At 31.9% G+C, this 22,867-nt stretch overlaps 2 protein-coding genes across 4 annotated transcripts; one reads left to right on the top strand and one right to left on the bottom strand.

Annotated features, from left to right (window-relative positions):
- Nucleotides 1-53: 53 nt before the first annotated feature.
- Nucleotides 54-1,833, top strand: LOC120072858 (transmembrane family 220 helix protein). The gene is made up of 3 exons (XM_039025382.2): nucleotides 54-253; nucleotides 929-1,267; nucleotides 1,568-1,833. Exons 1-3 carry the CDS (start codon nucleotides 163-165, stop codon nucleotides 1,642-1,644), a joined length of 507 nt encoding a protein of 168 aa, XP_038881310.1. The 5' UTR covers nucleotides 54-162; the 3' UTR covers nucleotides 1,645-1,833.
- On the bottom strand, nucleotides 1,776-14,476 carry SUVR5 (histone-lysine N-methyltransferase SUVR5). Of its 3 annotated transcripts, none has more exons than XM_039025377.2 (11): nucleotides 13,873-14,476; nucleotides 12,268-12,570; nucleotides 12,037-12,147; nucleotides 10,681-10,791; nucleotides 4,681-7,446; nucleotides 4,094-4,255; nucleotides 3,537-3,653; nucleotides 3,311-3,414; nucleotides 3,090-3,227; nucleotides 2,548-2,635; nucleotides 1,776-2,339 (listed from the first exon to the last, which is right to left on the bottom strand). In XM_039025377.2, the coding sequence occupies exons 1-11, from the start codon at nucleotides 14,368-14,370 to the stop codon at nucleotides 2,256-2,258; spliced, it is 4,482 nt and encodes a 1,493-aa protein (XP_038881305.1). In that variant the 5' UTR covers nucleotides 14,371-14,476; the 3' UTR covers nucleotides 1,776-2,255. The 3 variants fall into 3 exon arrangements, with proteins under 3 accessions (XP_038881305.1, XP_038881307.1, XP_038881308.1); XM_039025379.2 differs by having other exon boundaries at nucleotides 3,317-3,414; XM_039025380.2 differs by having other exon boundaries at nucleotides 12,268-12,575; nucleotides 13,873-14,420.
- Between the last annotated feature and the right edge of the window lie 8,391 nt (nucleotides 14,477-22,867).

Genomic DNA, 22,867 nt, shown 5'->3' with positions numbered 1-22,867 from the left:
ATTAATTTTCAACTGACAAAGGAAACCTTAAGCTATGTATGTCTGATACAACTAAACTTAAGATTTACTATATCATATTTAAACCAAAATCAAAAAGGGCATGGCGTTGACCAAAAAGGGTTTTGCTGTTGGATCGGATAAGCTTCGAAAAAAGAAGAGAAAATGGCAACACCCTCCAAATTATACAGCGGCTGCTCTCTGTTAATGGGGTTTTTGTTTGCTTATTCCACAGCTGTTCAGTTTAATGATCCTGGTATTTCAAACCCTTCTCTTCTTTTCCTTTAATCAACAAATTTGGGAATGAAAGATCCAAACTTTTCAAAATCTTAGGCTGTTTTCTGTTGATAATGATCTGAAAACAAAAAAATTGATGAAAAACTAGACTAGAACTGGATCTCCATTTGAGAACTAATTGAAATTGTGTTTGGGTAATGTATCAATTATACTATTTAATAAAATAAGTTATGAAATGTATTTCAAACCCGGAACATCACATGTGAATGGGTGAATTTTTCACTATTCGTTACACGTACTGCAACCATTTTTACAGTAAGAGACTATGATTTAACTACTCGCTACAATGATTTATTAGAATAGAGTATGTATTTAGGCATCGCAATGCAATCATATGCGTATATTTTTAGACGTTTACTATTTTTGTTTGTATATTTATGATAATAGTATGAGAGTTAAGGCGCTTCCAAGACATGTTTTCAGATACCGCTATACAATAACAATTACAACCTATTTTATACTCAATAGATACAAAACACCCATGCTTTAGCATCTAATGTGCAACAAAAAGCACCGTTTTTGACGAGTTATTATTCAAACGTGCATCTAAACCGTTATTCAAGATTACTAAAAAATGTCCATCTTGTGACAGTCATTGAATAATTTTTCTTAATTCTGATGCTGTCTTGAGCAGATTGGTATTTATGGGTTCCACTTTATGGTTGTGCTTGTGCTGTGAATCTTCTCAAATGGTATGTCTCCATAGAAGCCATGAAACATGTTGCTAAGGCAACAATGGGATTTGGAATATGTTTGTGGGTGAAGGTGGTAGCAGAGGATTATATGAATGGTATTGCAGGTTTTCTCTCTCTAGATTTAAGTGAGAGAGTGGTGAGGGAGAAAACAGGAAGTGGGTTGGTTGTGTGTTCCATGATTTTACATCTGATAGCTGCATCATCATCATCATCATCATCCACAAGAATTCACAGAACAAGTAAAAGTAAAAGAGAGTTTCCAAGATATCTCACATATGGTAATGCTATAGCTCATTCTTCACTTTTTTGTTTCAAGACAGATTTCTGTTGTTTAAATTTCATTTTAGTCCTTCCTGAATGTTGCATTAATAACTATTTGGTTAAAATACTATTTGTTGTTCAGTTCTAATCCCCATAAAATTGATCGTTTAAATACGTGAACCAAAATGATATTTTATTCGAACTATTTTAATCTTTGGTATAAGCTATGATAAATTAGAAATTTATGTTCTGTTTTTAAGCCTAAAGGATGCTTATAATTGGAATGTGTCATTTTGAGTATGAAAATGTGATCGCAGGAATGGCATGGTTGGTGGCATTTAGTTATGGACTTCCCATTTTCTTCTTGGTGCAAAAGGGCAAAATGAAATTCTGAAACATGTTGCACAAATCTTACTCTACAAACTTCAAAAGGGGGGAGAAAATGGAAGATTGGAAAGAATGTTTTTTCAGTTCAACATTGGTTGCTTTAGTTCCATGTATTTTTCCAATTTATAATGCAAAATCTCCGTAAAATTGGTCTTTTCTGATCAATAATTGAATGATCTGCCACAGTTGTAAATTATGATACACTTTAAAACAACCCATCACAACAGCCAAAATGGAAAAAAGGAACATTTTTATTCCTAAAACTTCCTTAAAACTTTAGAAAACCAAAAAGAAGCATTTACAATTTGCTAGACTAAGTAGATCCAGTAGTGAAAGTAAGATAATCCGAAACTACAAACTAGAGAAGGTTGGAGGGATCGACATCTTTTCAACCGGTAACAAGTTCCTACATACAGAAGATTTGTTTTGCCATTTTCCTCTGATTTTCAACGGTATAGTTTCCAGGCTGAGGGAGTTGCTTGGCTAGATGAGGGAATAAACCTTAAAACGGTGCAGGGCATGCACTCTCGGAACCCCTCTTGCTTCTCGTTCCAAAATCTAAAGCTCCAGATCTTTTTCCCTCAAATGATAGGCTGTACTTGTTCTTCAGATGAGGCCTCAGCAACTTGAAGATTCACAGCCATTTCCTCCGGGCAATAGTACGCGTCGGTAATTGAATGTCAGCTCTTCACCTGTAGCTATCTGCACGAATACATGTACAGGAGTCTTAATATGGAGATTGTCTTTGCGTGTATAAAATGTTTCTTGGTTACATAAAAATAAGTAGAAAATCAATAAAAGGTTCTAAACTTGATTGGAATATGTATCCCAAAAGTTAAAACTAGATGCAGAATCATTAGAAACTGAAATATGCTCTGAAATCCAACATACTATTGAAGCAAGCACTTACATCCCGGTTTGCATACAATCCAATATGTGATCGTTGATATTCCATGCTTTCGACAAGAACTTGGTAAGTCACGAGATTTGGCGAGCAACTGCAAACGATGAAGAAATTCAATTGTAATAAAGTAGATTTGTACATCTCTTGAAAAATACACGTTACAACATTAACTGAATCTCAAAATTTCACATTGAAAAATAACACAAAAAAAATGTATGATTAATATAATTGTTACCAGTACAATCAGTTAAATGCTATTAGATAAATGAAGAAACTTAACATAAAAAAGTTAGGAGGTAAATAACGCCAGAAGCCTATTCCATAAATCATGTATCTCGCATATAACATGTGGTAAAAGTAAGTTCTGAAGGAACTGATTAGCAGCTTTCTGGAAATTCAAAAGAAATGATCCCCGAGCATAGAATAAACTTGTTGCCAAGCAAATTGGTTGGTCTTAAAATGGCCACAAAAGAATCAGAATTACGTGCTAAAATTACCAAATTTCTGAACGAGTGGAAAAAATATGTGGAACACAAATCTCTGCTCACCTGTGATTTATGAATCTCGAAACATTTCCATAATTTGTGGCATCAATAATATATCTGGCTGATCCTTCAACTAATCTGCTAATGTCATTAATATGAGCATCCACATCCAAGAAATAGCAGCTGCCTTCACTGTTATACCTAATAAAAGATATTTTGAATCATATATAGAGAAAAATAAAAGATAAAAACTGAAAAAGAGAACTTCAAAAAATGATAAAAACCTGTACCGTCTCCTGTTTGCTTCCTGCTCATCCAACACCTCCCCAATATACTCACAGACGAATGTACCACGCAGGATTGCTTCACCAGCCCTCACTGCCCATCCCTGTATTGTTTTTACAACTTCATATAAGAAACTTCTGAAAGCACCAGCTAGGAAACTAGAGGTAAATACATAAGTTAGCAGGAAAAAAAAAAATATCATAAGGCGCATAAAGAAGAAATTGCCTTTGTCTCCGTCATGAAGACTTCAAGTTTCACTTGAACACCATTTTGCAACACTCTATTTGGACAGGTTCTACTACAGCTGCACATTTCGTTACACTCATAGACAAGGTAACCTTCCTGCAGAAAGAAAAAAAACTAAATATAAGACTAATCTTACATTAAATGGTTGGAACAAAACAAATTAAGGTTTTAAAATTTAGAGATCGTAAGAATCAAGGCCAATAGATTCGCAATGATCCAGAGAAGATGATGCAACAGCAGATGAATGAACAAAATCAAAAGAGATTGCAAGTTTATTTAAGGTCAAGAAAGTGCACTTGAACACATTCATATTTCATATAAAGATAAAATAAAAATAACAAATTTGTAGTCGTCAAGCAACAAATGAGCATGAATAAAGTGAATTAAATTAAACTTAACAAACTCGCAATTAAAAAAAACTAAAGTAAGAGTGGGGAGGTGGGAATAAACAATATAAAGTGTAAGACAGTAGATCAAAAAACGTTAGTACTTAAAGAAACGTGACTGTGTTGGCTGGAAAGTAATGTAAAACATACCTCCAGAATAATTCGACCATTCTCATCATAGGGGAACCTGCGAAGCATGGGATTCCCATAAATGTCCTTTGGGTCTTCGTAATCACTATTAAAGAGGTATACATGATCACATGTTTCAGAAGAACAGAGTGAATGAGGGCAGGCACATCCGAACTGCAAACTCTGGGCATGATATCAAACATAAAAGTGACTTTACATTGTGTACGTTGAAAATTTACAATCATAGTTTGGTTTAGTCAGAAACGATGCTCAGAAGTTATATAAAGGAATATTAAACCCCACCAAAGCCAGAACAATACACACTATCTTATTTGATATGAATGAATGATCTGTCGACCTCTCAACTAAGGATGCATATGCATATTGTACAAGGAAATTTATACCAACCCATTTGGTAGTTAAATCATAAGGTGATAAACATCAGAAGGAAGTACAGAAATGTCTCATGAACAATAACACAATAAGGAGAACTCAGATTTAATCTACATAATTTTCATATTGAAGAAAAAAAAAAGGTCCATTGAATTCAAGAATTTATATCAGTCTAGCATTTGCCTTAAGACAAAATGTATTTCATATATGACTACCTCTGTATGAATGGCGAGGGATTTATCAAGCAATGGTTTCTTAATGTAGGTAAAATTCTCCCAAGGCATGGAGTATCCAACATTTTGAGCACCAGAGTTAGCCAGAGACATGTGATGTGGGTTCCTTTGACAGTCATCAGCTACACAGACCACAGGAACTAATTCCTGGCCAAAGCTTATATCTTCACACAAAACGACAGCTTTTTCTCTAAACTGCTGGCTTGAAAGATGAGAACCGCTGACATAACTGCATCCATGACTTTTCCATTTGCTACTCACAGGATCGGGAGTGTGTGCATTCTCATTGTCACCAAAACTGTTTGGATGAGGCATCAAATGGGCAAGCAAAAGAGGATCCTCAAATGTCTCACATCCATTAGGACAAACAAATCCCTTGATATACCAGTTAACTTTGCCTTTTTCCCTGCATAATTCAGCTGCCTTAAGATAAAAATATTCAGGTAATACTCCAAACTTCTGTTCCAGAAGGACTTTAAAATTGACCTTACAACAGGCAGACTGAGCAATAGACAAAATGTCAATATTGGTAGGCGATAGTTTTCTTTTCTGAATCTCAGAAACCAATGCCTTTGCAACAGTTGAACCTTGGGTCAATTTACGAGAACTTGCTAACTGGGACACATGAGGTTGAAGATTTATACTTCCTGTGCTTAGTAACTTTGAAGCTTGTATATGTTTTTTCATGCTAGCTTTTGTTCTGTTTCTGATCCTATTTGACACACCTGCCTTAGTCTTCTTAAATCTAGGATGACCAAGTTTCCCAGATTTTGATTTATAAGCATAATAATGAAATCCCCTCTTTGCAGGTCGAGAGTTCACTAAACCTGGCCCCATATGCGCAGCTTGATGGTGGCGACCTAGATCAGGGAGTAAATCAAACTTTAAACCACAGAACCTACAGTTAAACTTTCGTAAACCTCCTACATTCTTGTTGTCCTTAGCCTTAGAAACTATATTACACTGCGTGGGTTTGACTGGGGAATCCTCACCAGAAGAAGAATTCTGCTGCCTGCTAGAATTTGACAATCTAAAATCAATCGGATGAACAGTAACTACATGTAACCATAATTGTTCGGTATTCCCAAAATGGCTGCCACAAGGAATACACTGCAGAAGCATGCATTGCTCAACAAATGGTGCATGGTGTCTCTCCTGCACATGAGTTTCTAAAACTTTCTTATTGGTGAACGAATCCAAGCAGATGGCACAAGCATAACCTCTGAACAGCCACTGTGCTTCCTTTTTATGACCATCCATGAAGTGAGTACTGAGTGCTTGATCATCAAGAAATTCTTCTGAGCAAATTTTGCATCTGATACTCATATCATCACCGCAATTACCTGAAGTTAATAATGGCCCTGAAGTTGCCGCTTCCATTGAAGGCGAGGAAAGTTGTGCATCTTCCGCATCAAATCCCCATATCCTTTTCAATCTTTCCTTTTCACGACCTACCAATTTCAAAAATTGTTCCCCAACTCCCAAATTTTTAGAAGCTTCAGAAAGTGCCCACTGAAATTGAACCTCCATAGGCACTGGATTCCTCAGTGATAAAATACTTTTGAAAAGCCTGTAAAATAGCTCACAGGCTTGATGCAAATGTATTTTTGGCTCTTGTGAGTTACAGTCTCTTAAAAGATCCATGAACACTTCCTTCGATATTACTCTACTCTTACCATTTCTTGCACGTTTAAGCCAGCTAGGTAGGTGTTTTTCACAATATAAGGAATGACGTTTTGGGCTTTCTAAACATGGATTACTGTCAATATGTTCGCAAGACCCAATACAATGTCGAAGCTCTGAGGCAATAGAATCTTTTCCATGATGTTCAAGCTTGTCAGATGAGCTATTTCCATTATTGATCACGTCAGCCTCATCCACTCCAAGGGGATTTTCTTTATTACTAGTGTCTTCTACACTATAAATGTCCTGTTGCTTCTCAATAAGCTTATTTCCAAGGGAAGTGGACTCCGTTTTTGTTTCACTCCTTGGTCTGTGCTTCTTACAGAATGAGGAGCCAAACAGGGATCGATGTTTGCACCTACTTCCAAGAACAGTAGTACCTTGGCACATTGGTGATTCAACAGAACGAGTCTGTTCTTTCTTATCAGCGTTGCCAGTGAAACGAGAGGACAAATGCACACAACAGTAAACATCACCCTCATTAGCCCACCTAACACACTGCCTTCCCTTGGATTCAATAAAAGCTATGCATTGTCTGTTTTTGTTACCGTAAGTTAAGGATTTTTCTGCAACTACTTCAGCTCGAGGCATCAGTTCCACATCCTTGCAAGAGGCTAGATCCAAATTTCCAGTTTGAACCACAATCCCAGTCAACCTGCAAGGTACAGTACTGAGTGAGCCTGCTGATGTAACGATCTCCCTTGCCTCTCCCTTGTGAGATTCAGATGCTAATTTAGCATTTAAACTGTTTCGGTTATTGAAAAAAACAGAATCAATATCAACAGCCATAGCTTGGTCTGAGCACTTTGATTCCACCAGTGAAGCATGTGCCTCTGCACGACGAACTTCAAGCTTGGGTCTCTTCCTGCTAACTTGGAGAGCTGTAGCTAAGAAAGCTTCAACAGTCTGCTGCTCTTTGTCTCTCGTAATGGGAAGGGTGGGAGATATGGAAAACCATTTTGTAACTTCATGCTTCCAGGTTTTCCACACAGAACTGAAAGTATGCTGCACTGGTGCATCACCGTGAGACTTCACTTTGTCCCACAAAATAGCATCAGCCAATTCCTAAAAAAACAGAGAAAAAAATGAGAGAGAAATTAGATCACTAAACTTTCTGATATAGCAATAGCTTTTGGCCATCAAAATTGGATCATTTAAGCTTATTTCTCAATATCACATTTCTCTATTTCCTAATTCAGAAAAAAGTTAGGCAGTTGATGCTGTCTCTACAAAATTACACAGCACTTCAAGAGAAATTACCAGAAAGTTACCACAAAAGAATTATAAAAGAGAATTAAAAGTAAAAGAGGATCCAACAAGCTATTAGAGCTGCTGCACGCTAGCTGATAGCAAACTAGTACAGAAAATCCAATTTTAATTCTATTTTCCAAACTATTTAAAGATCTGAGTACGCTAGCTGTATATATGTGTATATATATACATATATATTTATGTATACATATACACAAAGATCTGAGCACGCTAGCTGTATATATGTGTGTGTATATATATATTTATGTATACATATACATAAAGATCTGAGCACACTGTCTATATATATATATATATATATATAATATATATATTGAGAGGAAATAAAACTTTTTATTAATATAATAAAAAGAGGCTAGAATCATACTATAGACCAACCAGAGAGTTGGAAGGAGACTGAGTAGACTTAGTATCAGGAATGACAGCACAGGTGCAGCACCATGCACAAGGCAGAGCGCATGGGGCAAACAAGCAAGTAAACAACAAAGCAACAAATGGGTGCGAGACATGAGGCAGCTACGAATACACTTGGGCTGGGCAGACGAGGTAAGCAACAAGCATGTGATGCACATGTGGGCTAGAAAACCAATGATTGAACGAGCTGGATTTCATAATTTGCACAACTGGATCTGAAGCCAAATCCCAGGAGATCCTATACAAGACGGAAATGTAACAGAGTTTGCATGGATTAAGGAAGCCACCAACTAAGAGATTCATTTGCAATAAACCCCCCATGATTCTAGGAAGACCTGATAAACATGCAGTTGAAGAGAATCATGAATCACCCAAACCATGGGGACTCCACAGTAGGGGCTTAGAATAGGGAATTTAATTTAAAAAGGTTTAGTTAATTAATCAGATAGGGTTATAACTTATATATATATATATTCAAGTCCCTTGTTTCTTTTATTACCTAACTTGAGGCAATTTAGATCTTCTGAACTAGTTTAAGGGCAGGGTTTTATTTAAAGAGGACCCATTGCTATTCTATAGGCAGGGAGGAGGAAGGTGAGCGATAGAGTTGAGCGATAGAGCATCAAAGATTATGTTCCAAAGACTAATAAGGAGGGTTGCTCCTTTGTTAAGTTTTAATAAAAGTCAGAAAGGGATCAAGAAAAGTTGTAGTACATCTAAAGCAAGAATCCGAGGGCATGTTCTTTCTCCTTAACTCTTATTCTACTTTTATCACACTTGGGAATAAGGCTTCCACTTGGACCAATCTACACACTTGGATCTTGATTATGAGGGCTGACTAGGTGAGGTCTTTCCATCTAGGTCACGTGCTAGAGAGGGGTCATTTCAGGTGAGAGACAAAGGAAAAGGCTACCGATGTGGGCTACTGACCTTTCAAAAGGCCATGATAATTTTTGTATTAGAGCCCCAATTAGGGTCTGGGAAAACTATCAAAATCCAAGGGAAAATAGTCCCTCTGGCAGAAGCTTACAGAGGATGGAAATCATAAGAGATCGAGTTAAAAGGTTCCAGTAAAGTGCCTTTTACATATAAAGCAAGAAAGCATTGGGTGAGCCCTTTCTTCCTCATTTTCATCCTACCTTCATCCCACTTAGTTTGAAGGTTTCACTTAGAACCAAAACATTTGATCTTGAGTGTGAAGACTGACTGGATGATATCCTACCATCTACACCACACTTAGGCGAGAAGGCCATCCAGTGGGTGGGTGGGCTGGGCAACTGGTGATGGTTTTCACAAACTCTCAAGAAAGTGTACAACACTAAGCAAGTTCAAGAGTACAAATTATTGACATTATGCTACTTACATACAAACGTCTATGTTACACAACTTCATTATCTTCTCTTTAATCAAGTGAAAGAAAACTGGTTGTTCTTCCTTTTCCTCGAGAGAGAAAAGGACGGAAGGAAAATGAGAAATTGTCAGAAATAACCTCCTCAAGTTTTCACTTCTCAAAACTAGCACAGTTTTTGAGAACTCATTAAACTAGTTTTTCTCGGTCCATCTCGAGCGAGATCGGCCATCGAGATTTAGTTAAAAAAAATTAACTTTTTCTAACTTATCAATTGTTTTGGGCCTTCTCGGTGAAATCTCGGGCAATATTAAACTCGAGATTCTACTAATGTTTTCAAATATCATGTAATCTTTCCAAATCTTATATCTTTTGAAATTTTATCCAAATTCAATTATTTTTACCAAATTTTATATCAAAATTTTACATAATTTTTCAAATCTTTACCCTAATTTTTGTTTCCGTAATTATGTGAATTTCCAAATTTCTAAATGAATTTACCAATTATGATTTTTTAGATGGAGCTCAAATGCACTATGATTTTGAAATTTTGTAAATAAAAAATAAGATTTGGGAAAATATAAAGAATCTCGGTGTTAATATGCCCGAGATTTCACCGAGTAAGCCCAAATATATAGAATCTCGGTGTTAATTTTGTCCGAAATATACCGAGATCTTTATATCTCCCAAATCTTACTTAATTTTTGGCAAATTTGATGTTTGGGTTGAAAGATTTGAAAAAATAGGTAAGATTTGATATAAAATTTGGAAAAATTGCATAATATTTAGAAAAATTGATAGAATCTCGGTATTAACTGCCTGAGCTTTCACCGAGAAAGTCCAAAACAATCGATAAATTAGAAAAAAGTTAAATTTTTATGTAAATATTGATGGTCGATCTCAGGCGAGATTGATCGAGAAAAACTCGTTACAATCGATAAGTTAGAAAAAGTTAAATTTTTATGTAAATATCGATGATTGAGAAAAACTATTGTAATGAGTTTAAAAAATGTGCTAGTTTTGAAAGATGAAACTTGAAGAGGCTATTTCTGACAATTTCCCAAAGAAAATCGTTGCCTTTTCCCATCAAAATAAAAAAGGACAGATTTATCCCTGCAATTTTCCTCCCTTCTCCACAAAAATAACATAATGGAATAAAAATAATATAATCAGTGCATTTTCCCCTTCATTTTCCATCAAAACAACATGTTTGAGGCAAGTAGAAATATGGAGACAAAAAACCAGATTGTAACGTAAAGTGTTACCTCCTTGAGCATTTCAATCATTTCTGCAGTTTGAGCATTTTGACATCGTTGTACCCAGGAATGCAAAGAATTTTGAAGCCAATCTGAATTTATGAAGCACTGCACTATCATCTGCAAATGGAAGAACATTGGGTTATCACTATCCAAAAGAGAAATCATTCACAGGAATAGGAGAGCTAAGAGAAGTTGAAGCGTAGGTCCAAACACTGTAGAAAGATCTTAAAAAGAAAACTTTCCTGGGCATAGTTGAGACAAACCCTGGAATAAACTCGAACCTTTCAATCAACTATGGGTGACACAGAGAAAAATGTTGAATTGAGCCCGACAAAAATCCTAATCAGAATTTTGAAATGTAAGGAGGCTTTGGGAATCTGGTCCTCTTTCATTTCCATGTTTTTGGAAACAAGGGATGTTTTAAATACTTAGAACCCATGATACAAATTTATTGAGTTCACATTTGAGCATTATTTCAAAAATGGTATTCTTCTAATGTTTCCAAGTTCAAGATTTCAAAATTATGAAAACACAAAATGAATTTTCTGAAAAATGAAGCTTCATGTATAAAACATTCTCAAACACTATAATAGATAGGCATAGAAAATTGGATTCTGCCAAACAAAGTTATTTTTTATGTTTCGAAAGTTCAACACCACAACAATTTTCAATTTATGCTATTAAATGCATTTTCAAATTTAAGAAACACAATAAATACAAGTCTTATATATATATATATATATATATATATAAATAGGACCTAAAAGTCCAACATGCATTGCACGCGTCATATATCTGGTATTCCCAAGTCATATATGCTGTCCAAAACTATAAATGATCATTATCTGAGCCAAACTAAATATACGAGTGAGGCCCAAAACCGGAAACCAAAACAGTTTGAAGAAAACCAAAACCAATGCAATTTTAAACAGTTTGTACAAAAGAAGAAGATAATTATTCGGTATGCACGTGTGACTAACTGAATAGCGCAGTTTCATTTTCCTTCTAAAGAAAACCAAATCGAAGTGACCTGTCTACACTCTAACTATTTTGTCATGTAATCGCCGACACTTGCATCATATTTGCACTCGAGTTATTAGATGGAAACGCATGCTTCTCCTTGATCTTTCCTGTGAATAATCTATGTCAGCCTTTAGTATTTATATCATGACAAAAAGATGCCACAACGAAAGGTATCTAAGGGCCAGAAATATACAGGTGCATCTGAATCAGTTTCAATTGAAAAGGCACTCAGCAGCATAAACTCCCAATCACCAAAAATGGGAAATAACAATCCATGAAATCAAAATGAACTTTTTGTTATTTCAATCTCATATACCATCAAGAAGAATAGAAGTTTACATTCTGCAGCTTCATGAGCATTCTACCAAGATCGGAATAACCATTACAGCGTGAAGCTTCCATGGCAAACTCCTTCCAAGTCGTTACATCACGTGCACTCTCTATTAGAGCCTACATCAATTAAATTGAACACAGCTAAAAAATGAACAAGCAGGAAAATAAAAACTCAAGTAACTGCCTAACTCATTGGAATGATAAACAGAATACAGAAGCGTGGACCATATTACAAACCTCAAGGTGAAATTGGTCTATGATATTCAGCATTCCAACAGAAAGTTTTTTCATTATAAATCTCCTTGCAACTTTTACATCTTCAACCAATTTTAAACCAGCTTTGTGGCTCTTGTAAGCAATAGGCTGAGGAAATTCCTCAATAGAACGAACAAGCAACGCATCTGCCCAGGAATAGTTCCTTGTGTGTGGAAAATAGACCACAAAATACTTCTTCCTGTCATGTGTAGGTTTGGCTTTAAGAGTAGATAGTGGCCAGTCCGCCCTTGCACATCTAATTCCTGCCTGCCACTTCCCTCTCCACTATACTTGGAGAGAATTTTCAAAATGAAAATAAAATCAAACGATAATCCATTAGTCGATACAATTCAACAGAAGACACTTTTTATTCATAACAAAACATATTAAAATACTGGTATCTTCAATATAATTATAATGTATATCGGCAATATGAACCCAGGATGACTGGGAATGAAAAACCACTGTAAGAATCTATAAAGTGAAGAATATCTGGAATGTTGGTTCCATAACCATTCAGAACGAAAATAGGCTGTTCGGAAATATTTTGAAGAACAGTTTTTTAGAGCAAAAGGTTAGTGTGCATGTTTGAGTAACTATCCTTTAAAAGTTGTTTTCTGGTTTCAACTCAGTTTGTAACATCTAATGACATTTTCTTTAACCAATTGAAGTTTTGCTTCCTCCCAAAATCATGGTTGTAATATGCACTTTAGAGTATAGATTGTTTGCCGCACCACTCTACTTCAGTGCTATGTCCTTTTCATTGATGAAAAAACATGATGACGTCAGTATTGTTAAATCAAAGATGAATTTCTGCTTCTAAGTCCAACCACAGCAAGACTTAACCTAACTCATCCATCCAGGAATTCCACCAACTCCAACAATTCTTTAATCATAACCAATTATGGTTACTTGATTCCATGAATTCCTTTCTAGAAAATAATATAGGAGCCCTCCTGGAAATTTTTGTATAAACATCCAAAACGAAATCCAATAAGATGACTGATCAAGGGCTAAGTTCTTGCACATTTGTGAAGATCAAGAGTGTGCATGATAATGCATCAAAACACGAATTGTGAGCAGGACAGGAGGACTTGAAAATAGGAAGCTGCTAAAATGATAGGAAGCTGCTAAAATGGGTGGAAGCCTAGAGGATAATCGAACATAAAGACCACAAACAGGAAGGTGGCCCCTCTTATACCAAGTTCGCTTAAGCTTCAAAAGAAGCCTATGCCTAACAATCATCATTATGCAAGCATGTAATGTTAATTATATTCATATTGGATGTCAAGGCTCATACAAGAACTGAATATACTGAAGTAGAGAACATTTGATTTGACAGCATTATAATAACTTTAAAATTTGGATTAGCAATTTAGCATGGCACAGAGCACAACTGCCGTAACACTATGAGTTTGTTGAATTAGCATCATCCCAACAAGAAGAACCAAAAGAATGAGATTAAACATACATGCATACTGGATAAACCCCTAAACTCCCCAAGATAAAAATTTTAAAAAGAAAAAACATAGAGAGAAATTAGTGAAGGAATAAATTGAGAAGTTTGAGATTAGGGTAGGGAGATACCTTCACCCAAAGCGCCACAGATTCATCCCCTTCCAACCACATTGGGTGTGGCCCTGAAACAGACAACTCCTCTGGCTTGCTGTTGGTAGTTAATTCATCTTCAATGGTATCAACAACTATACGAGAGTTTTCAGATGCTAAACAGGATTCAGTGGAGTAATTATCGGTGTTGGCATCATCAAATTCAGAATCAGGGGAAGCACAAGATGCTTTTTGAGCATCCATGAGATAGTTAGAATATGAATCCGAACTACAGTGCCCCGAAGCAGGCAAAAATTCAGGAGGCCCTTGAAAATCACATTTAGTGTTAATTTGGTCGACCCCCACATTTAGCGATAAGTCACTGAGTCCACCATTTGCCATCGGCGCTGGTTGTTGTTGACGATCGATGCAGTTGTTAGATTGTCCGTCATAGAACAAAGCAGTTCCAGAAATCTTTGCAGAATCAGAGTCTTCTTCTTCAACATGTTGAACATCCGACAAAGGAACCACTTCCATAATCGTAACTTAAGAAGCTTGTAATTACCATTATCTCTACTCCTTTTTGCTCATTCCTCCCAAAATACAACTCTTTTTCATAACCCAATTTCCCCAACGGTGTCACCATTATGTCTGTAATTTCTTATTTCCACTTTTACCCTTTTTCTCTTTTAAATACTCTTTTCTAGTTTTACCTCTCTCTAACAACTCATATTTATCCTTCAATTTTTTGTTAACAATTTCTTACGATTTACTTTACAACAATTTGTTAATAAGTATCAATTCAATCCTTGTTCACAATTTAGATACATTTACTCGAAATTTTCTTATACATACAACTTTGATGTTTGATGAGATTTTACTTAATATAAACTAAATCGTTATAAATTTGAATTACAATAGTTAAATCATTATAAATTAAAGTAAAATGACTAAATCGTTATTTCTAAAAAAAATTAAGGAAAAAAAGTAATTTTTAACTTAAATGTTTCATTCACTTATATTTAAATTATACATTTCAATTCATACTTGAGAGAACTTAAGCCAACTCAAACATTAATGATGGAAAAAAAAACAAATAAATGAACCCTCTTTGAATGAATTTTGTTGTAGGGTTTGATTTTTTTTTTTCTAAAATATTAGATTATAAATTAAGAGGGAGATATGCATTTGAAAGAAATACCTTTTATTAAAAGATGTCATAAGGGCTAATCAATCTCAACCGTCCAGATTATTTACAAAAGACAACCAATCAAGAAAGGGGAAAGCCGCACCTCATTATAATTTTCAACCCTAACTTTCTTGTAGTTGAATTACAATTTCTTGTACAATGGGTGAAAGAACAAGACTCAAACATCATACTCATCTCTTTAAGAGGCAGATATTTTAATCATATGTACATTAACTATTTGAGTTATATTTTTCAATAATTTCAAGGTTTTTAAGAGTAGTTATATTTTATATTCAGTAATGGATCGTAAAAAAATATTAATCAACCATTAAAAAGAAAAAAGAAAAAAAAAGCTATTTTGAATGGTAAAATCACTTAATTGGGTTTTTATAGTGAAAATAGGTTCATAAAAGCCCAACTAAAAAATGCCAAAGAAATTATAGTTTACTTTAACTATAGAATCATAATTTAATTCTTAGACAATAGGAATAGTGATACAAATTGTTTTTTTGTTGTCAATGATTGGAATAAAATCAAATAACTCAATATAATGCATGCATGGTATAAAATTTCAATGAAACCATGTCATAAGGTTGCCAATGTGAATGAAAGAATATGGCTTAGGCAACAATTTAAAAGTAAAATTGGAGAGAACAAAAAAAGTAGGAAAAAATGGGTATCTCCTATATATTCAACCCTAGCAAATGATATGCATATAATAGTGGTTGGAAAAGGGTGAATTCTGCTAGGGTTAACAGTCATGAAGTTGCACAAGAATATGCATTTAAATGAATGCAAAAAGATGCATGATTCAACTTGACTTTACAACTAGCAAAAGGGAAAACAAATGATTAAAATGCCAAGCAAAAGTCACAAGAGTGTTAATTTATGTACCTTTATAGATAGAAAAGTGGGTTTTCCATTCTTTCTTTTTTTATGAGGGTAAGCCTATGGTCAATTAAGGATGGTCGATTTGTATCATCCTACTCAACATTTTGTTTCTTATATTGTAATTTGTTATCATTTAAAATATACAAGTATGTTGACCCGAGTATTAATATTGACAACGTAAAATGCTGGTTGAAAAAGGACTTCGACATTTCATCAGATTTACGAAGATGAAAGATGATCAAAAGAAGTGGTTTGAGCTTTATCTGGGATTGCATAAAAATTGATGAAGAAAAAATCTTAACCGCATATCATGTTTGGTAAAATAACTTATTTATTAATTTACCATAATCACTTTTAAATTTTAACTAACCTATGAAAGTTTATAAATACATGTTTTAGATTTAACTTTCTTAAGAATGTGTTACTTTCCCAACGATTTATATATATATTAACAATATCATTAGAACAATTATTTTTAAAAACTTTTATCGAATAATCTATATTACACATAATTAATTGGAATTTAAATCATATAAAATTTTAAGTAAAAATATTATATTTAAATTATAACAATATGATAATAATTGAAATAATAAACTCATTTGACTTATTTGTTCGCTAATTTAGTATTAATTTACCAAATATTTTAACTAGTTTTTTTTAATTTGAAATTAAAATTTATCAAATACTATTTTATTTTTATTCACATCTGAAGCTGACAACAATTATTTCAAAAGTTATAGCAATCCCAAATGGAGCGATAACAAAAACACCAATTGGTAGCATCAAAATATTTGTTATGCTTAGGAGTTTGTGTGGTTGCGATATGCTATAGCTATTTTAATCTATTAAAAATATCTTATTTCTACTAGGTATGATGCATTATTCTAATACTAAAAATATGAAAGGCACCTAGGTTTTCATGTAGTAGTCTAGAAATAAGAGGCAGCTAGGGTCCTATGTCAATAAATATATTATCATTCACCTTGCATTTCACCGTGAAGAAACCAATAACCATTCATGCTATATATGTCAAAATTGCATAATTTTTGGAGGGGCTTCCAAAACACAATTGAGTGTGTAAAAAGTTAGGGGAAATTTGTATGGGCTTCACTCCTTTCATTTGCTTGCCATGACTATTCTTCAAATTTAATTAAATTAAGATCATATAATTACACATGGATTTATGTTTTAAAACAAGAAAAAAATTCATAATTAAGTGAATAATAGATACTAATCTCAAATATATCTAACTCAAGGTGTATACGAATGTATTAGTGATCAAGGAATCCGTGTTTAAGTTCTCCTACATCTATATAATAAAAGATTAAAAAATAATAATAAGATTATTGTTACCTAAATGGGTACTTTCCTTTTTAGACAAAAAAAAAAAAAACACTTATCCTAACATATACCAAATTTGCATCTACCACTTATTGCTAAAATTATCAACATGGTTATTAATTCACTAGTAAACTAAAAATCTAACCTTAAGCATATTTCATTCACATTTCTTACAATATTTTACATATTTCTTAAGTACAATAGCTAAATTCTTAGCCAAGTTCCAAAAATAAAAATAACTTTTTTTAAGCTACTTTTTTTTAGTTCTTGAAATTTGGTTTGGTTTAAACCAGTAAAAAGTACCTAACAAAGAAGAAGTTGGAGGTGGAAGTAGTGTCCATATACTTAATTTTAAAAAACAAAATAATTGTGAAACGATAACTAAACAAATAAGTAAATTTGAAATTAAGATTTTTTAATAAAAAAAAGTTGGGTTTACGATTTTTTAATAGATCATTGACCAATTCGACATTTTCTAAAATTTGTGAGTCCATTCAACCCAAAATTAGTTCAAGGTTTGGTTTATTTTGACCAAAAAAAACAATTTTACCTTTAATATATCAATTAATTTTTCTGTTTTTTTCTAAAAAAAAAAAGTAAGTGCGAAATGATCATTAAATATAGTTCAAAGACATATAAAATACTTTTAAAATTCCGTTAACCTATTAAGTACAAATAAAAATTGTAAGAACACATGTTTCAAAATTTAATGATCTATTGGACACAAACTAGAAAAAAAAAAAAACCAAATAGTTTTGATTCGTCAAAATATTATTGAAAAAATTAATTAATTTACAATAATGATGTACTCTTTCTTATTATTTTTTCTATTAAAATCCAATTTTTAAACTCTACAACTTAGTTAGAATATAGTTAAATTAGTTGAGTTAGGTTTAGATTAATAAATTCACATTTTTTAGTACAACAAATAATAATGAGAGAATCCTAATCTCAACAAAAAAAATAATAATAATAATAACCAAATGAGCTCATAAAATCAACCTATAAATAAAAATAATTCACACTTGCATTATTGTTTTTTTATTATCTGAAAAAAAAAAAAAAAACACTTGCATTATTGATAATTCAAACGATGAAGCAAATTAAATACTGCCTCCTTTAAATCGGGTGAAGCAGAGAGGAAGGAATGCACTTAGTTTTGTCATAATTCAGTTCAATAAATAAATAAAAGAATATCTATAATTTTTGTAGTTTTCTCTAATTTGTCCACTCTAAATTTTCATAATTGAAATATACAAATGTTCAAGTCTAAAATATTCCCCCTTCTTAAGAATTTTCCTGGCTTCACTCCTACTCAAAAATTGTAGCTTCAATTTCTCTCTCTCTTATTTTTTTTGGTTATTTGTTTAAAATATTATAAAATTTACTCCATACTTCCAATACTTTGATAAATACACAATATTTCAATCAGCATTAGCATATGAGTTTTATATTTTCGATAGTATGAAAATCACGTTTAAAAGTACAAGATTAAATATTAAAATGATTTTGAATGTTTATAGACAGATTTTGAAGTAATTTTAAACTTGACAAAATTAATTTTAACTCTTTAATGAAAAAAATGTTTTTTTAAAAAAATTATTTTTATTTAAATATTTTTATAACATTTGATCATTAAGATACACTTAAAAATTGTTTTGAGTGGTTGCTAAACACTCCATTTTATCTAAAATGATTTATTTTTTAAATTAAACACTTGAAAATGTAATAAATGAGAAAAATATAATCAAACAAAGCCGTTTTTTACAAATGTCAATAAGAATTTGGGCAAAACAATGGACTTTTTTTAGAAACATAACATTAGAATTCTTTATGAAATAAAAGTGGGGAATTTGTGAAACTCATCAATAGTGTTTCAAGCTTTAGTCCATGTAGTGCTACACACAAGAGAAATGATGGGGGGAAAGAAAAGATGAAAGAAATGTGCTTAGTGATCTGTCTTCTGTGTGATAGACTTTTTAAGAGAAGAAAAAGAAAAAGAAAAAGAAAAAAAAAAAAAAAGGTTCATTTGCCAAACTTCAATAAAGCCACACACTTTTTTGACATAATTAAATTCACCACAAGATTCAACCCTATGACTGTGGGGAAAAATATTCTTATTTAATTAACGACCTCTTGGATGTTTCAAATCATTCTTAGAAGAGGTATCGACCCATTTTTTATAATATTTGAGTGTTAATATTCCTTTAACTTATTGTTTGTTACGTCAACATCTTTTCAAAAATAATGTGAGTCGTCAATGATATAAAATAGTTTATGGAGACCATCATGTTCTGTGAACAAATGAAATATAGTAATTTCGTAGTGTTAGAAATTTTCACATGACTTTGTATTTGTAGTGTCATTTATAAATCTACATTTTTTTTCTTCTTTTCACTACACTTCCAATACGTAATGAATAATGATATTGATAGGGATGATAACGGAGTGGGATTAATATGACAATTTTAATCTATTTCAATCCTTTTTCTTTTTTTTTTTTTTTTTTTTTTTAGTTCAATTGCATATTTATGTCGATCTATATGAGTTAGATAAAGTTATAATTTAATTCCTATAATTTTACAAGATTCAATTTATTCTCCACAATTTGAACTTATCATTATGTTCCTTTGATATTTGAAGTATCTATTATGGTTTCTATTATTTGGTTTAGTTTCAATTCCACCCTTAAGTTTTAGTTAAATCTCAAAGATAAACTACTAACACAGTTACTTAAAAAGTGTCAAACGAGAAAGATAATTATCAATAAACAATATATAGACAAAAAAAAAAAAAGAAAAAACTTAGCAAAACCATAAATACTATTTTTTTTAAAAAAAAAATGAAACTATACAGATTAAATTGAAAATAAAATCAAAACATATGAAGAATGTAGAAACTGAATTGATTATAATTAAATTAAATCTTTTAAAATTATTTCGTCCAAATTTATGATTTAAGTTTTTTTTTTAATTACCCATTAGAAAATAAATATATATATAATTTGGATGGTTTGAATTTGTGCTTCTCATTTTGTACATTGTGTCATACATTTTTAACAAAAAATTGCTAACTGTATTTTTTAAATCTCGGATGAATTTAAAAATAGAATGTAACATTCAAACTTTTAAAATATAAAATAAATACACGATTGAAACCAGCTATGATTCTCATATAGTTTGGTCGAAATTTGTGCACGTTATTATAGACATTTAGATAAAATATTGAACATTTTAAAAGCAAAATTGAAGCCGACTAAAATTTTCATATAGCTTAGTCCAATTTTTTATGCCCAAGATTAAACATCGAACTTGGAGAGTTGAATACTATAACTATATTTTTTTCTTCAATAATAGGCCAATTTATTTTCAAGAATTAATATTGATAATTTAAAATTGAAAGATCTAAAGCCAAAATCAAAAGAATATTAAAGACTTGTTTGGTAGAGAATTTGAAAACAAGCAATTCAATGAAAACATAGTCGTATTTCATATTTTTAGATATTATTTGGTAGCAAATTCAAAAATTGAATTCTAATTTAAAGAATTATTTAAAATATATTTGATACTATATATTTATAAATCATAAAATTAGTTACAGTTATCCACTAATATTTGATTGACAACAAATTATCATTAATTAATTCACGAACATGATTTATGTTGAAAAAACTATACAACTATTATTTTGTAATATTAAAAAATATATAATACATTACAAAATACATATTATATGTTTTAAAAAATGAATTGAGTTTAGCACGATATATTGTATTTCTAAAGGTTTTATCTTTATCTAGTATAATTATGCATTTTAAAAATTGGAATTCAAAATCTGTATACAATAAAAACATAAAAATATTGTTTTCAGAATTTTCACTGTTTGGACCACATAATCTGAAATTCAGAAATAGAATTCGGGTTATCTGCCAAACATATATTTACCGAACTCAATAAACCTGAAAACATAAAACATAATGTTGATTCTTTCTATATATAGGAAGATTTACATAAAAAAAAAAGAATAAACTATTTACATAAAATAACAAAATTTAATTTTCTTTGATAGAGAGTAATAGAAGTCTATCAGTGTCTATCAATAATAGAAAATGATAGAAGTCTAATCTATTATTGATATTATGTAATAGATGTCGATAGAAATATATCAATATTAATAAGTATTTTATTATTATTATTATAAATAATTTGATATTTTTTTGATGCGTGAAAATTTTCTTGAGATAAATGAAACAAAGGATATAGTAAGAATGCAAGAGGATGTCCATGTCCTACTATATGGTCATTTTCTGACATTAACATATGCTGTTGGAGCCATTTAAACTTGCCTCCATTTTTTTAGATAGAAGAAAGAGAAAGAGATAGAGATGCCTTTTGCTGGATATGATTGGCATTGACTTGATTGTCCAAATGCATTTGGAAAAGTTTTCAACTTTTCTTTAATATTATATCATTTATGTTGGGACTCTATACTCTATACTATATACTCTAATACCATACCCACCTTTTTTTCCTCTTTCAATCAATACTCTTTCTTTCTTTTTCCCATTTTCATTTACTTTTTCTTCATAACCTTTTATTTTCTTTTTCATTTTTACTCTAACTTACTTCACTCCAACTTCTCATTGCTTACACTGCATGTGCCACCAAATTTCCATATATTAACCATTTATGTTTAATTTTATATATATATATATATATATATATATAATATCTTTAAACTTTGTCATTTGTTTATAAAATATACCTGTATTTTTCAAAATTATAATATTATCCTTCTAACTCTCGTAAATATTTCAAACATATCAAGGATACTTAGAAGAAAAAAACAAAGTTTAAGGGTAATATTGCATAGGGATATTTTTTAAACAAAAACAAAGTTTAAGGATATTGTTATGATTTAGCATCATCTGAGAAAAAAGTCATAGATATATAAGAATCCTTTTAAGTGAAAAAAAAAGAGAGAAAAACTATGATAGGCTATTAGGGAATAGAGTTGAGTTTTGAAATCTAGAATTAATATGTTGGAATTGGAGTTAGAAAGTCGAAGTTGGCTTATGATTTCTACGGTTCGTGCTTGAGCTGCTTCTTGACGGGTTGATCTTTTTGGTCTTATCTAGTGTGTTTATGGTTACTTTTCTTCTTGTTGAACTTGTTGTGCTATCTGTTTTGTTGTTGTCCTTAGTTGTGGGGTTTTGGTTTCTCTTCTCTGGCTTTTTCTATGGTGTTTTGGGGTTTTTTTTACGTTTATGTTTGGTTTGTTCAAGTTTTTTCTTATTGGCTTTGTTTGTGTTTTGTTGCCTTGTATTTGTTTGTGCTTTGTTGCTTTGTTGCCTTGATCCTAGGCTATGAGATCCTTCTTGTTGTTGTATAATAATATCATCTATTCTAAAAAAATCACTGAAATTTGTGGAATTGAGTTATTTAACATCAATTTTGCAAATCGGTGGGCCAAAAGTCTCGCATGTATTTATTGAAAGATGACAATATAATACACGATTGGTTATCCCAAACTATTACAAAAATATACATATGAATCAATAGTAAATTAGGTGGAAATTTATCATGTGGAGTTGGAGTAATTAGTATACAA

The sequence above is a fragment of the Benincasa hispida genome, chromosome 3 (assembly GCF_027475165.1).
Source record: "Benincasa hispida cultivar pf3 chromosome 3, pf3_genome.v1.1, whole genome shotgun sequence".
Taxonomy (NCBI): domain Eukaryota; kingdom Viridiplantae; phylum Streptophyta; class Magnoliopsida; order Cucurbitales; family Cucurbitaceae; genus Benincasa; species Benincasa hispida.
The sequence above is the reverse complement of the archived record's forward strand: the minus strand, read 5'-3'. Positions and strand labels throughout refer to the sequence as shown.